Source organism: Oxyura jamaicensis, chromosome 1 (assembly GCF_011077185.1).
Source record: "Oxyura jamaicensis isolate SHBP4307 breed ruddy duck chromosome 1, BPBGC_Ojam_1.0, whole genome shotgun sequence".
Lineage (NCBI taxonomy): Eukaryota > Metazoa > Chordata > Aves > Anseriformes > Anatidae > Oxyura > Oxyura jamaicensis.
This window is the reverse complement of record NC_048893.1, coordinates 86,265,018-86,279,116: the sequence shown is the minus strand read 5'-3', so window position 1 is coordinate 86,279,116 and position 14,099 is coordinate 86,265,018. Positions and strand designations below refer to the sequence as shown.

At 45.2% G+C, this 14,099-nt stretch overlaps 2 protein-coding genes across 5 annotated transcripts in view; one reads left to right on the top strand and one right to left on the bottom strand.

Moving 5' to 3' along the window:
- The window catches only part of CCDC191 (coiled-coil domain containing 191), a 19,246-nt gene extending 17,807 nt beyond the window's left edge, over nucleotides 1-1,439 (bottom strand). For 2 of the 3 annotated variants that reach the window (XM_035314866.1, XM_035314868.1), the window contains exons 1-2: nucleotides 1,299-1,433; nucleotides 325-466 (exon numbers count right to left, since the gene is read on the bottom strand). In XM_035314866.1, the coding sequence (XP_035170757.1) occupies nucleotides 325-466; nucleotides 1,299-1,349 (193 nt within the window). In that variant the 5' untranslated portion in view covers nucleotides 1,350-1,433. Of the gene's footprint in view, nucleotides 1-324; nucleotides 467-1,298 lie in introns of all 3 variants that reach the window. The other variant, XM_035314869.1, reaches the window with a different exon arrangement.
- On the top strand, nucleotides 1,367-14,099 carry QTRT2 (queuine tRNA-ribosyltransferase accessory subunit 2). 2 transcript variants are annotated; one of them, XM_035314875.1, is made up of 8 exons: nucleotides 1,367-1,669; nucleotides 1,771-1,826; nucleotides 4,132-4,208; nucleotides 6,506-6,715; nucleotides 7,578-7,777; nucleotides 10,137-10,288; nucleotides 11,868-11,982; nucleotides 12,920-14,099. In XM_035314875.1, exons 1-8 carry the CDS (start codon nucleotides 1,473-1,475, stop codon nucleotides 13,179-13,181), a joined length of 1,269 nt encoding a protein of 422 aa, XP_035170766.1. In that variant the 5' UTR covers nucleotides 1,367-1,472; the 3' UTR covers nucleotides 13,182-14,099. The 2 variants fall into 2 exon arrangements, with proteins under 2 accessions (XP_035170766.1, XP_035170765.1); XM_035314874.1 differs by having other exon boundaries at nucleotides 1,400-1,669; nucleotides 11,871-11,982.

Below are 14,099 nucleotides of genomic sequence, written 5' to 3'. Positions count from 1 at the left end.
GGTAATTTCATCCAGTTTCCTGATGCCCAGTAAGTTGTATTTGACCAGATCTTCAAAGACAGTATTCATCCTTGTCTTGGCCTGAAACTTCCAGGCGACAGGGAGTTCATCATTCTCTCAGGTATGCTAATTAAGATCTACCCTGAACTCCACCAAATTATTCTTCTATGCCTTTGTCCCTGAGATGAAAGGCTACAGTCTGTCTTTCTATGAACTGTTTCTTTTGGTCTATAGCTTTGTAAAAGCCTGTTCAGCCCAGCACCACAGTGCTGGATCAAGAAAAGTTCATTTAGGCAGCTTGTGGCAAGCAGTATTTCATCTCACCTTCCTTACAGGCCTCATCATGATCTTGCAGCTGTTCCACAGTTTCCAGCCTCGTCACAGGACCACACAGCCCTTGAGGATACCTCGGCTCTTGAAGGGAAAAAGCTTCAGAGATGGCATACTCGGAGGCTTGCTCCACTCTCTTTAAATTAAAGAAAGAAAAACATTTCTAACGTTTGATGTATATTCATTTTTAAACTTCCTACATCTAGGTTTCTCCTCGAGAGGACAAACATCAGTGGGGCTGTCACACAAGACAGTACGGCTGTTACAAGAAATAAGATTTCTTTTGAAACACATTTCTGCAACTGCTCTTGACTGACTGGAGAAATTTCACTTAGAAACGATTAAGTAATGAGCATTCATTTGGCAATTACTGCCAATCACAGTGACTGGAGAACACGTTGGGAGAATGCAAACACCCAGCCCCTGGGGGCTGAACGGAGACTTGCTGAGTTAGTCCCCTGCAACCAACTAAGAAAGCTGGTATCAGCGTTTTGTCACAACCAGGCTGGCCAGCACATCCAAAGGATTTTCTGCCCCACATTCCTTTCTCTGAGAGGACGACTGTCCTGACTTGTCAATGTGGTTTCACACGTAACACCCGCACCCCAGACAGGGCGTACAACTGTGGAGCGTCTTCCCTCGGTGGTAGGGCAACCAGAGCGAGCTGCAGCCGGAGACACAGGAGCTGGGTGACAAGAAGGCGGACAGGGTCTCCCACCTGCCACAGGGAGCAGGTTTGGGTAGGGACGACAGAGGTACCTAAGGCAACACAGCAGCAGCGAGCCCTGTGCTGGACCCACGGCTCTGGGGCACAACCAGGGGCACCCCGCTCCCGAGCCAGCTGCGAGAGGGACTCGCTGCACCTTCGCCCAGCGCCCTCAACGTCAACTCCCGGCTGGAAGAAAAGCACAGAATTACAGTCACGAGGCACAAAAATAAAATAAAACAGCCTTTCGCCGCGCACAGACCTGCGGGCGGGCCGGGGCGCTGAGGCGCCGCCAGCTCCACAGCCGCGACATGGCCGCCCGCCGCCCGGCGTGCACCGCGAGGGGGGAGAGGAGGGCGAGCGGCGGCGGCCGCCCTTCCTCTTCCTCCTCCTCCTCTTCCTCCTCCTTCTCCTCCTCCTCCTGCTCGGGCCCGGGATGCGGCTGAAGCTGTGCGGGGTGGCCGGCGGGCGGCTGGGGATGCTGGCGGGGCTGGGCCGGAGCGGGGCGGGCGCCCTGCCGCTGCCCGGCTGCCTGCTGTACACGCGGTGCGGCTCCGCGCCGCACCTCACCTGCGACACCCTCGGGGAGGTCGCCGGGGTCCCCCCCGTGGCACAGCTCACCCTGTCCTTCATGTGAGTACCCTGGGGGGGAGACGGAGCTCAGGAGCCGCCGGTTTTTCGCGGCGGTTTGGTTTTTGTTTGAGTAATTTACCTGTTTTTGTGTCCGGGTGCAGGGCGGAGCTCCACGAGGTGCTGGAAGAGTACAGGGAAGGAGCGGCCAAGTTTGTAGGTAAAGTGTAACGGGGGGCTCTTGGTGTAACGGGGGTGTTGGTGTTGGTGGGTGCCTCAGGAGAGGGAGCGTGTATGGGTGCCACGGGTCTGTTTTTAGGCAGTGTGTAGGTGCAGAGGGGTTTCCACGTTCAGGCTTTTTCTTACCCAAAGTGGCACCAACGAGGGCTTAAAATAGTATTTTGTCAGAAGTATAACCAGAAATCCTTTAAACAGTACAAAAACACGTAGTTTTGCTTTGCTTCTTCTCTTTACCAGCCCCTAACCATTTTCTTGAGGAGGCCTCAGCACCGACTACGCTGAGCTTAAACCAAAAGTTGAACCAGACCTGGGAGGGGTGTTAGCGTGGCCTGATGCTGCTGCAGGTGAATCTTGCTCCTCATCTTTTACGAGGAGAACTACAAGTTGCCCTGAAAACAGCCTTTCTCATACTGCTGTCTAAATAATTCCCCTTGAGTATCAATCTTCTCAGCCTGGCTTTTTTTTTGGGGGGGGGGTTATCATAAAGCAGTTGGTTTCACCTGACCCATCAAGAAGTCTTAACTCAGTGTGAGGAATAATTAAAAAAAGAAAACAGACCTTCATCCCGTGTGAAGAAGCAGCTAAGCAACTCTCCCATCAAATCAGTTTCATCTGGTGGACACTTCTGCCCACGAGCTGTTCTTGTTCTCAGAGGATGTATGGGGAACAACCTATGCTGGATATGCAGGAGCTTTGAGGAGCTAAACAAGCTGCTGGAGACGATTGTTTTTCTCCTGTCCTTTATTCCTGTCAGTTTGGCAATTAGACTGTAGTTGCTCCCTGATCTCACCTTCTGTTTTTCCACGTTGAACTTCCAGTTTTAGGAATGCATGTAACTGTCCGTAAGTTGCATATAAATCAGTCAGTGTTGCCATAGTCCTCAGCTACTGCACCAAGCTTTCGTAGTCTTTGTCAGTCCCTGTACTCTGTCCTTGGAGCACAAACGAAGCCTTTACCTTGGTGCTAAGTGTGAGCAATGCCACAGGTCCCATGTCCATGGCAGTCCTGTTTTTCCCCTGGCTGACATTACAGATGGGTAAAGGCCCGACCGCATGCGGTGTATAACCAAGATCACTGTTGGTGGGCTCAGGTCAGGAAGGAACCTGAGTGTGCAGTGAAAGTAAAGATGGCATCTTGTGTGAATACCTGTACTCAGAGTCAGTATTTCTGTCTAGTAGCTCAGAGAACTGGAGGATGATCAGCCAGGTCAACAAGCTTCTCTGGGATGCTCTGTTTGTCTAGGTGTCTCCGGCTATAGTGGGAATATGGTAAATCCCGTGATGTGGTAGAGTGTCTGTTTAATGTTTGTAAAGTATGGACAGTTCTTAACATAGAAATCTATTGGACTATGCAAGAAAAATAACTTCTGAGTTGTTAACATTTTTTTTTTTGAGGTATGTTTATGAATGTTTTGTATGTTTCAATTGCACATGTATTGTTAAAATTTAAACATAAAACCAAAAGCAACTTAAGGATTTTTGTCCTATGTGCTGAGAACAAGTGTTGTTTTTTTTTTTAATAAAAAAGTACTTTAACATTTTAGATGTTCATCTCACTCATTAATCAGGCAAGGCCATGGCTTGGATTTCCAAAGGAAGTTTGCATGCAGCTTCTGATAAACTTTGATTACATGGTGTCAACTTATTCCATCAAGAAAAATTGAAAATCCGTTATACCTGAAACTTCTTGGAAGCTTTACCAATTTCACTGTCTATCCTTGAAGAGAAAACCGTGGCGTTAGTTACTGTCTAATTTACTGTATGACATTTGAAAACTGGATTGGCAGAGATGATAAATCTCATGTCTGATCTGTTTTCTCACAATATGTTGTCCTTTTTTAAAATTCTAAGCTTGAGGCTGTTGTTCTCTTTAGATTGTGTCAAATGTCAGATCTCTCCAGTGTGTCAGCTGAGTGGCCAAGTGAGTCAGCTATTGTGTCTGGTGAATTTTAGTAACAGGAGTATTAATGAAGAAAAAACATAAATAAACCTCAGAGGGGCGGCTATGTAGCTTGCAGAACCGATGTGTGTTATTTCATGGTTTGTGCTGATGCTGTGCTCTCTTCTCTTTAGCCAGGAAAGCTGGGGAAAAAGTTGTCTGTCTTTGGTGCTGAGACATCAATTGAGGAGCAGTTTCTTAGGCAGTCCTGCAGAAGAACTTCAGGGGAGGATTTGTGGGATTATTTGTGGGAAGATACCCTATTCCCTTTTGAAAATTCACAGAACGTGCCTCTGTTCTAGCTTTGTTTTGGTTCATGAAGCTCTACTCTGCTGCTATGTTCCCAGGTATGCCAGACACGGCCATGTACTGCTCCCTTCATGACCCAGTCACTCCTTGTCCATCTGGCTACAACACTAACAAGGTACAGTAACTGTGAAGACTTGAAAGAGTCCACTTCGAGTTGTCAAACGAGAGCTGCCCGTCTGTCCCCCTTTCCTGGGTGGGTGTGCCTAGAGTGCTACAGGGTGATGTTCATACACGATAGAAAAATAACTTTCTGCACTAAGAAGAGTGTCACTTACCTGCTCATACCTCCAGCTAAATAAAGCTGGACGTTTCTTTTACTTGGCAGTGTAAGAGCAGCTCCTGAGTAGTTAAGTGGTGATTCAGATTGGAAGGAGAGCTCTGGACTCTTGTGCTGTTGTGATTAACATGGTAGTAAAAGAGAATACATGCGTTCTGGCTTACGTGCTGAACAAGCTGAAAGTGCTGCCACTGATAAGCAGTAAACCTGAAACCCTCTCTTTGGTTATAGTCTGCTACAGGTCCACAAAGGGGAAGAACTTAGTATTTCCGCGGGAAGACATCGCAGCAGTCCAGGAGTGCCTAGCCTAGTGGGCCTTTGCCAATTCCAGCCTAGAAGCGTGCGCGTTACCCCTTCCAGGCCACACACTGCCTGGTGTCTGCTATACTTTTGGCCTGGAAGGGCTGCTCCTGGCACTTGCTTAGATGTGGTCAGTACCAAGGCCTGCTTGGGTATGATAACAGGTCTTTGAATGAGAGGATAACCTCTGCCAGACAGGGTTTTTTTTGGCACCATCTTGCTAGGAACCAGGCTGAGTCTTGTCCCTCTGCAGGGGAGGAATTGCCTGAAGCTCATCTCACTGCTGTGCAGCTGTGATGTTAGAGCAGCCTTCTGTGTGCTGCAGGTTTGATTTTTATTTATTTTTTTTGGAAGCTGGTGCAGGCTTTCATCACCTACTTACAAGGCCAGTGAGTTGTCTTTCTGCAGCTGGATCTGTGCTGACAAGTACTTCTGAAAGCTCTTTGAAAGCAATGGACAGAAAGCTCTGCTAGATTCTGTGCCAGAAACCTGGCACAGGCTGGATTTAAATAATCATGGTGTAATGTTCTTTATCAGGTCTCTAAGCCACCTAGGGCTTTAGCAGCATGGCTACTTTATTTATTAAAGCTTTTTTTTTTTTTTTTTTTTTCATGGACGGCAGAATGAAGGCAACCAGACTTTATTATACTTTGTGTCCTTGTTCTGCAGATACTAATTGTGGTCTCCCTCTTTTGAAGTTGCCTTTTTAATGGGGAATTTACAAAAAAATACATTACTTAAAAGACTTCTGTCTGTCTCTGTTACCCAGATAGCGAGGCCAAAAGTAATTAAGAGAGAGAGATGAATGGACAGACCTTTTCATATTTAAAAAAAAAAAAATGATAAGGGGGTTGCAGGTAAAAATAACCAGCTTCTAAAGAACTCAAGCCCAATACTTAACCTACTTTAATGCCCTTTTAGAGTTTTAAAACAGCGTTGTCAAAAGTCTAAAAACAGTATAACGAAAGGAACTGCCAGGCTGCACTCAGGTTAGTCATCGATTCCACAGAACAGGATGAAATATGGTAGATTGTGGCAGTGGTTCCAGTAGCACTGTGTGAACTTTAGGTGAATTAAATGTTGACATCTGCTAGCCCAAATGTGTTCATGTGCCTTAACTTTTCTGTGCGGGTGCTTCGTCTTGCTTTAAAATCTTTTATGAGGGTATTTTGGAGTAGTGTTGGAAAATGAGGGCCAGTGTGCGCACAGAACAGAGACTGTACAATTCGAAAGAGTGCCTGACGTTACTTACGTGGTTTTTTTTTTTTGGTTTGACATCTCTATTTCTTTTCCATCTGGTATTTCAGTCCATTAAGTGGCTGAATTTGAGACCTAAAATAACATTGGATTCTAGGATTAAATTGCCTAACTGGTTTTTGTGTTCTTCCCAGTATGTCTGTACGCAAATAGTTGCTGCTTTTTGTATAGTGTACAGAAAACCAGTCAGTTGTATTTCCCATGACAGCCTTTGCTGCTTTTTCTGGAATGAAAACATAAGTCTGATGGCAGTTAAATTTTTTCTTCTCAGTTTTTTTTTTTCTCAAATCTGCCACTGATTTTGGTGATGATAGGCCAGCCCAGCTGCTCTGTTTCAGAGACTTCCAAACACCTTGAGAACTTGCTGTGCTGGGTACGTGCGATGGTTTCACCAAAGAGCATCCCAGAAATCCCACCTTGGTCATATATCTCGTTCATTCATCGTGCTGAGGACAGATGATTGCTTGAGCCATGCTCCTAGGGAGTTTATGTATTGTCATTCCAGCATCTGGTGTTTTACCAGGTTAACAGGTCTGTTAATCTTTGCACAAACCTTCATCCCTGTTCTTCCTTGACAGGCAGTGTCCGTGTGGGGTTCCTCGGGGCGCATGGAAATAACAGCTTCCAAGTTCATGGACATACAGCGGGCTATCCAGCCAGACTGGTTCCAGTGCATCTCTGACGGAGACACCATTTCTGGGGAAGTTAGTAGGAAAAGGGCCAAGAAGTCTGTGGATAGGTCGCTTTCCTTCCTGGATGAATGCCTTCAGCTGCTGGAGAAATCACCGGTAAGGTCCCAGGGATGTTGTGGCAGTAGTGCTGCAGCTGCTGTTTGGTCTGTGCTGCACTTTGGGCCAGCTCCAGGATGTGATCTAGTAGAAAGTCCTGACAAGCATATGTTTTCCTTCTACCACTCTTTTTTCATAATAACTTGCCTCCTGCTATGGGACACCATTTTCTGCTAGTTTGGGAGAATTCAGTTTTTTATTTTATCCTGCTTTTGGACTGTAGTACGTTTCTTTCACTTCCCTTCATGCTATATTTGCACGGGCAAAGTAGGATTTTTCTCATTCAGATTGAGACAACTCATCTTTTTGCTGTGCAGTCCCTTCATTTCCATGTGAAGGAGGACTTGCCAGGAATTGCCAGTGCTATGCTTTATTTTTTTCCAGGAGGCTTGAAACTTACTTCCCTTTTGGTGAAAGGGGACAAATCATCCAAGTTTGTATTACAAAAGCAAGGGGTTGCAGAAGCTGATACTGGCATCCTCTGCAAGGCAATCAAGTGTGAGCTCTGGTGTCTGACAGCCAGGACAATGACACCTGCTTTGTATTCTGCGCTGACACATGTAGTGCTGAGGGGATGTCAGCAAAAAGCTGGTGTACAGAAATGATCTGTGGTTATAAGGTGGAAAAAAGGCACCAAAATTCTCAGTCAGGACCAGGAACAGAACGTTGCCTCTCCTAATCCCATTTCTACCTCAGATCTCACAGTATTGTGTGAGGGACTTGTCTTATGGGGGATGAAATGCTGTTGGTTTTCCAAGTTCTGGGAATGTGCGGTTTAAGTAGCAGGCATCTGGAGGCTGGGCTGTGAGATCTTGCTTGTCTTTGGCAGAGCTCTAACACTTGTAGCTTGCTTCTGGGCCAGGAACTACAAGGAAGTGTAATGTTTGGGGCAATTGAAGGTGGAGATATCTTGGAAGAGAGGATCAGATCAGCCAGGGAGACTGCCAAGCGACCTGTGGGAGGCTTTCTGCTAGATGGCTTCCAGGGATCTGCCATGGCCAAGGAGACCAAGTTGAAACTGATAGCTTCTGTCACAGCAGAGCTGCCAGAGGATAAACCAAGGTAAGTTGTGTGGGCGACATCCCAAGAAGTCCATCTGTCCTTTTATGAGGAGCATTTACAGGCTGCTGTGCAGTACTGCTGTAGGAAACAGTCGCGGCCTTGCACAGCACTGTGTGTATGCCAGGCTGCATCTATTCCACCACTGTCTTCAAACTTCAACCCTTGTTTCAATTTTCAGTTTCAGTTACTGGTACCAAGCTGTGCTTACGCTGTGGATTTGAATATCCCCCACATTCAGAGAGCAATCAAAATTGAGTTCAAGCCTTTTATTTTCTTCAGGGCAAACTATAGGTAGGGTATGTCTGGGCATTTGGCCTCTGGGGACATGGTTTTCTGGAAGTTCAGCTAGAACAAAAAATTACCAACACTTTCTACAGGGGCCCCTTCTCAGAAAAAATCACACTGACCCTGTGAATTAGCGGAGCTGGTACGGCCTGGCCAACCAGAATTGCATTCCCTGCTTGGCTTGGCATAGCGTGGGGACCGTAGTGTCTTCTGAGTTGTTGGTTCTGCCCATCTGATCCATGCCAGAGTCGGGATGGAAGTGGCAGCGTTCCTGACTCTTACAAATGATTTACAGTAACTAAAGGCTTCCAGAAAACGTGTGCTAATATTTGCTAGTGGTTCAGAGGTGGAGGAGTTTCTTACAGTTGGGTTGAGCTTGCTGGCTTTTGTATGCGTTCTGGGTTGCTCTTACTACTTCTGTTGCTGCTGCCCTTGTATGGGTGCTTTTTTCATCGTTTTCCAAGAGATGACTCAGGCCCCGCTGTCTTTCTGCAGCTGTGCTGCCCTCTGCTAGCTGATCATTGCTCTGACCTGCCGGGGTTCAAAAGGAAGTAAAATGCAAACACGTGTGCCCGTTACTGCAGCTTGTTCATGCTTAGTGCTGCCTGGGGTTTGAATTTTCCCGACAATTAGGAGGCTTGCTGTGTTGTTGCCATCCTGTCTGGTTGAGCTGCTTAAAAAGATCCCCTGCGAGCATTAGAGTCCAATCTGCTCAGCTAACCTCCGTGGCTACCAGAGCATCTGCCTCATCTGTCAGATGGTTTGCTCGTCTGGTTAAGACAAGCGTTTCTGACCTCTTTGCAGGAAGAAAGCTGCTGTGCCTTAGGGGGTCTTGTAAATACCTCAAGTGAATTTCAGACAGTCCTGCTTGCTTGAATCACCCTTGCCATTCTGGCTGGAGAAGCTGTTCTGCAGCTGTGTTTTCCAACCTGATACGAAACTCTCTAGAAGACAAACATTTCCTCTGCTTCACCTGGGAAGGAACAGCTTTTTGTGTTGGAGAAATGATCTTAAAAAATTTAATCTTTAGGGTCCTTTTGTTTACAGCAGTCTCTTGGTAAAAGTTTTCATTTTCAATAGGGGCAGAACCCATGCAAATACAAACTTTTGTCCTTAGCTTTTCAAAGGTAATTTTTAGCAAGGGTTTTGATCACATATGCAGAGCTAATATTTTAACTATTGAGTATCATTTTCTTCCTTTCATAAGAGCCCAAACCAGAAGACGCTTATGCAGTAAATTTTTTCCCATCCATATTCTGTGCTCATCAAATTAATTCAAGTACTTAGACAAATGACTAAAAACGGCACCTTGCGACTTCATTTGTCGGCCCCTGTGTATTTTCCTAATTACCTGCTTAGATCACTGCCCTGCATTAGCTTTTACTGCTGTCAGCCCAGCCACGCACCTGCAGGAGAGCAGGCACGGCTCCGTTCCTCTCTGCTTCACCGACCCCTCAGGGAAGCTACCAGCTAAATTTGGCTGACAGCAGGATCTCCATTACCTCTGATGGCAATCCAGCTGGGCTCTTCCTGGCTCTTAATGCCATATCCCTGTAGGTGTAATAGCCCAGGTTTGGGGGTAAATCATTTGTTTTAGAGAATCGGAGGCGTTATTTGTAGAATAAAGGGCATCAGTGAGGGTGAAAAGGTATGCTGGAGTAGGCAGAGTGTAGGGAGGTAGGAAGAAAAAAAGCAAGGAACTTCTTTCTGTTTCCAATTAATGCCTCTTATTAGCACATTCTCTTCCAGGTAGTTCAAGTGCCTGAAGAATAGTGTCTGTCACCCAAAGGGCTCGTGCCTTTGACCAGCCATCTACTGCTGTTTCTGCTGCTCTCGATGGAGTCTTTTTAGGCTGTCTCCCGAGCAGTTACTAAGCAAAGGGGTCTGTGTATCTGGTAACTGGTAGTTACTTAGGGTAGATACATGACTAAGGAAAATACCTGTGCCTAAAGGCATTTTTAGGTGAATTTTGAATTTAAATATATTTATGTGAAAGGACCCAAATGACTTCAGACATGATGGGTGCTTCCTTCTGCTCGGGATATTCTAGGCTTGTCTTGCACATCTCTTACAGAATCATCCATGGCGTGGGCAAACCAGATGAGGTGCTTGAGTGCATTGAAAGGGGCGTGGACATCTTTGAGAGCTTCTTTCCCTTCCAAGTGACAGAGCGAGGCTGTGCCTTGGTGTTTGGCTATGATTGCCATCCAGATCCTGAAGCAGCAGGTAGGCTGTTTCCCTGTCAGCCAGTACTGTGGCAAGCATAATTCATGTTTTGGAGGAGTCTGCATTTGAGGGTTTTGGCCTTAATTTAAGTGCAGCAACCACAGGAAAACCTGGAATTTAGTTGTCAAATATTGCTCTTCAAGGTGGGATCTTGTGTTGTGAAACCTATTAGGGGAACTTAAGGTCTCAGCCTATGACCTGAATGCCTGAGTAGCCAAATTGTGCTTAATGATTTCAGAAACACCTACTGAACAGAGGTTCATATAGGCTTAATTGTGTTTATCTGCCCTCACTAGAACTGTTTGACACCGTTGACAAATTTTCTGTTAGCGTTAGCAGTGAAGGCTGGACCTATTTATGTGATGTTCTATGATACTTGACCTCTACATTTAACCAAATATGTGCTTGTTTTAAAAATAAATTTAAGTCCCTTCTCCCTTGTAGCTGACCAAAGGTAGGGATCCTGTTTCTTTGGGCAGCTTCCCTTTCAGCTCTTGCGTTCATCAGTCACATTGGAACAAAAACAAGATGTTCATAACTCATTACCTCATTAAGCTTTGAGATGGGAGCATGTGTAGCAACCGCTAAAGCATCTATTAAACGTATTTCAAGCAGTCATCTTGTTTTGGACTTAATAAATGTTTTTAACATAAAAAAAAATATTTTACATTTTTCCTCCTAGGTAAAACCTAGCTTCTTTTCATGCCTGGATAATTCAAACCCAGATGAATAGAACAGAACATCTCGTTTCTTTGTGCTTGCTGCTTTTTTTTTTTTTTTTTAAAACCCTTCCCTGTTTGTTGTCCTTTACCTCATCTCACCTTATTCTTAAACCAAAAGATTACAGTAGGGACGGCCTCTTTGTTCTGTCTGTGTAACGCTCAGTAGGCATGGATTGTGCAAACAGTAATAATATTGATGTTTCCAGAAACATCTCCCAGTCAAGAACAAGCCTAAAAATGCAAACCTACAAAATTATGGGGTGTTTTTTTTTTTTTTATGTTTAAGGCAGACTTCTGAAAAGGCAGAGGTATCTACATCTTCTGCATCGACCTATCAGTATCAGTGCTATTAGCTTCTTTGATTTCAATCGCCTAGGAAAAAAAACACAGCAACATAAATAATCTAAATCTTTGAGACTGACAGCATGGAAAGTCGAATGATTGAATGCAGATGAGTTGCCTGTCTATTCTAACAGAATCTCAATAAAATCAATTTGTTCAGGTGACTGCATTCTATTGAGCATGCAGTTCAGACTGGAAATAATTTTGACATTTTATTAAGAATTCAGCTCAGTAGAGCAGCAAAAAATTGTGCTGTTATTTCAGCTCTAACTCTTCATTAGATTTAATAGATCAGTTTTCACTTGTCCCTTGCTGTTTTAATCATCCAAAATTGTACTTGTATTAACTAACCTATGATAATTAAAGAAGAAGAGTTGCTTACTATGGGAGGGAGGTGGAAAGTTGTGGCAGGAGTTTTCACCTGGCAAGAGAGCAGCAGAAATATCTAATGTAGGGTTGCTACACATCCGCCCTTTCTATCTGTTGGTAAAGGGCTGTTTTCTTTTTATTTAAAACAGTTTTAGAACAAAATGGGGCCCAGGAGAAAAATGGCGCTGAAGAAGACCAGGATGAAATCGCCAAAGCTGACCCAGAAATGACGCCATTTGAGATATTTCTGAAGGACAAAAGGTACTTGAGTTTGGGAGGAGAGTACCTGCAACTGTACCAGGAAATATCATGATTTTGTCCTCTGTATTTAATTGCATATGGTGGGATTGGAGACTTCATAAAATGCGAAGTCGTTGACTAGACATCGAACGGAGAGTGTCAGACCATCACTCCAGGCTGATACCTAGCAGCAGTGCAATTTGCTTGATCTCAGGATGAAGATTTTCTTACTGCTTATCCAGCAGACAAACTGTGGTCTTAGCAACGTTCCAGCTGAAAGACAGTAGTTTGTCAAAGGCTGTCTGAGGATCGTTTTGGTCTTCTGCATCTAACTAACTTGAGTCATTTTCAGATGCAAGATTTTATTTATAACAGTGGCAGAGCCTCTGCTTTATGACTCAGCTGGGATGCCTATAGAGTGAGATACCTACAATTCCTGGATGTTTCACAAAAACTTTGCCCTTCTCTTTCTTCCTTTTCACATCTGCCACTAGGCTGGGTGTTCGGTTTTTGATTTGCTCCACCCTCTCTTCATTTAGTGAGAATAGTGCATCTCAGAGTAGAGGGGAATACTGTTCGGTGAATAGCAGAATCGGCAAATCCTTGTTTCTGATAGCTTCCTCCTCTGTGGGCTGATAGCTAGTGAGGTGAGTCTTGTGCTGCAGCTCTTCTGTCAGGGAAGGCACAAATGAAGCTTCTTTCTGCTGTTAGTGGTGATGCAGTCAAAACCATCCTCTGACTCAAACGTGTGGCCTCTTGGCTCCATAGGGAGTTCCTGAATGCTCTTCCAAGACCTTCGTGTCAGTGGTGCTGGGCTTAGATAGCAACGTGTCTTAAAGCAACTAGATTCTGGCCCTCAAGGCTCAGGTCCCTGCAAAGGCCATATAATAACTGGATACTGTTTGGTATTTGAATAGGTCTTACCTTTGATGTTAATCCAACGTTGCTTCCTCCTCAGATACCAGGACGATTTTGGTCCTTTGCTGGAAGGGTGCACCTGCTACTGCTGTCAGAGGCACACTCGTGCCTACCTCCATCACCTCCTCGTGACCAATGAGCTGCTGGCTGGTGTCCTGCTCATGATGCACAACTTCCAGCACTACTTCAGCTTCTTCGGTGCCATACGGGATGCCTTAAGAGACAATAAACTGGATCAGCTGAAAAAGTTCATCTTCAGTCAGTCACTTCAAGGCCCACCAAATGCAAGGACGGGCCAGTGAGTTCAGAGAAGACAGAGGAGGTTGCAGCTTACATCCTTACCCAGTGGGACCACGTAAACTGGACTGCTAGGACCTGGACCTGTTAGGCAGTAAAATGCCTACCTTCCTGGAGAGAATTTAAAGGGGTGCTTGAAGATCTTGCTTCTAGGTGGAGAGAAAGATGTTATTCACTTGTCCCTTTCAGTTAACTGGCTTGGTGCATTCTCAGGTTACAGGAGAGCTTGAACGCCTCACAGGACCAGTATGGATAGCTTTGTTTTCAGTTATTCAGGGGTGGTTTTCCATGTGGAAGAACTCCATATGGAAGGTCAGCATCCATTTGGGACTCTTACCCCTCTCCCCCAGAAAATGCCAGTGGTGTGGTTGTCCCATCATGCAGGCCCTTGATGGGAGGGAGATCCTGCCTCAGTCTAGTACACGGCTCCTTGTGGCTGCTGCCAGCATCGGTGTCCCTGAGAAGAACTGACTGGAAGTGCCGCTGTATTCAGTGGCACAAAGGGACTGGGCACGTACTTCTGTCCCACTGCCTGCAGTGCAGAATGTTCTCTGGGCCAAGGGGCCTTCTGCTTCAGCCTGGCCTGGAAAACCCCTGCCTCAGGAGTCCTAGGCTGTGGCATGAGAGCCATAGAGAAGAGCAAGTGTTGAATCCATGTTCTGCTGTAGAGGTTTTGTGTATCCTTTCACCTGTATGTGGGATGGAGATGTGGAAAGGACATATCACAAGAAAAGACAATTAGATGAGATTCCAGTTGTTCCTTATTTTAAAACACTTATTTTTAAAAGTATTAAAAGTATGCTCCTTATTTTAAATTGTTATGTCATGTTCCTTTTATTCAGTTCTTTTATGCCCCTTACTTTGAAATTGTGGATTTATTCATTTTGTATGACAAAGCAACAATAAAAATTTTTTATTCATTA

Excerpts from the sequence above, each read along its gene's own strand:
- QTRT2 (XM_035314875.1), top strand. The coding sequence starts at position 1,473 with ATGCGGCTGAAGCTGTGCGGGGTGGCCGGCGGGCGGCTGGGGATGCTG. Across the intron at positions 1,670-1,770 it reads CAGCTCACCCTGTCCTTCAT|GGCGGAGCTCCACGAGGTGC; the intron begins GTGAGTACCCTG and ends GTCCGGGTGCAG. Across the intron at positions 10,289-11,867 it reads TCCAGATCCTGAAGCAGCAG|CAGTTTTAGAACAAAATGGG; the intron begins GTAGGCTGTTTC and ends TTTTATTTAAAA.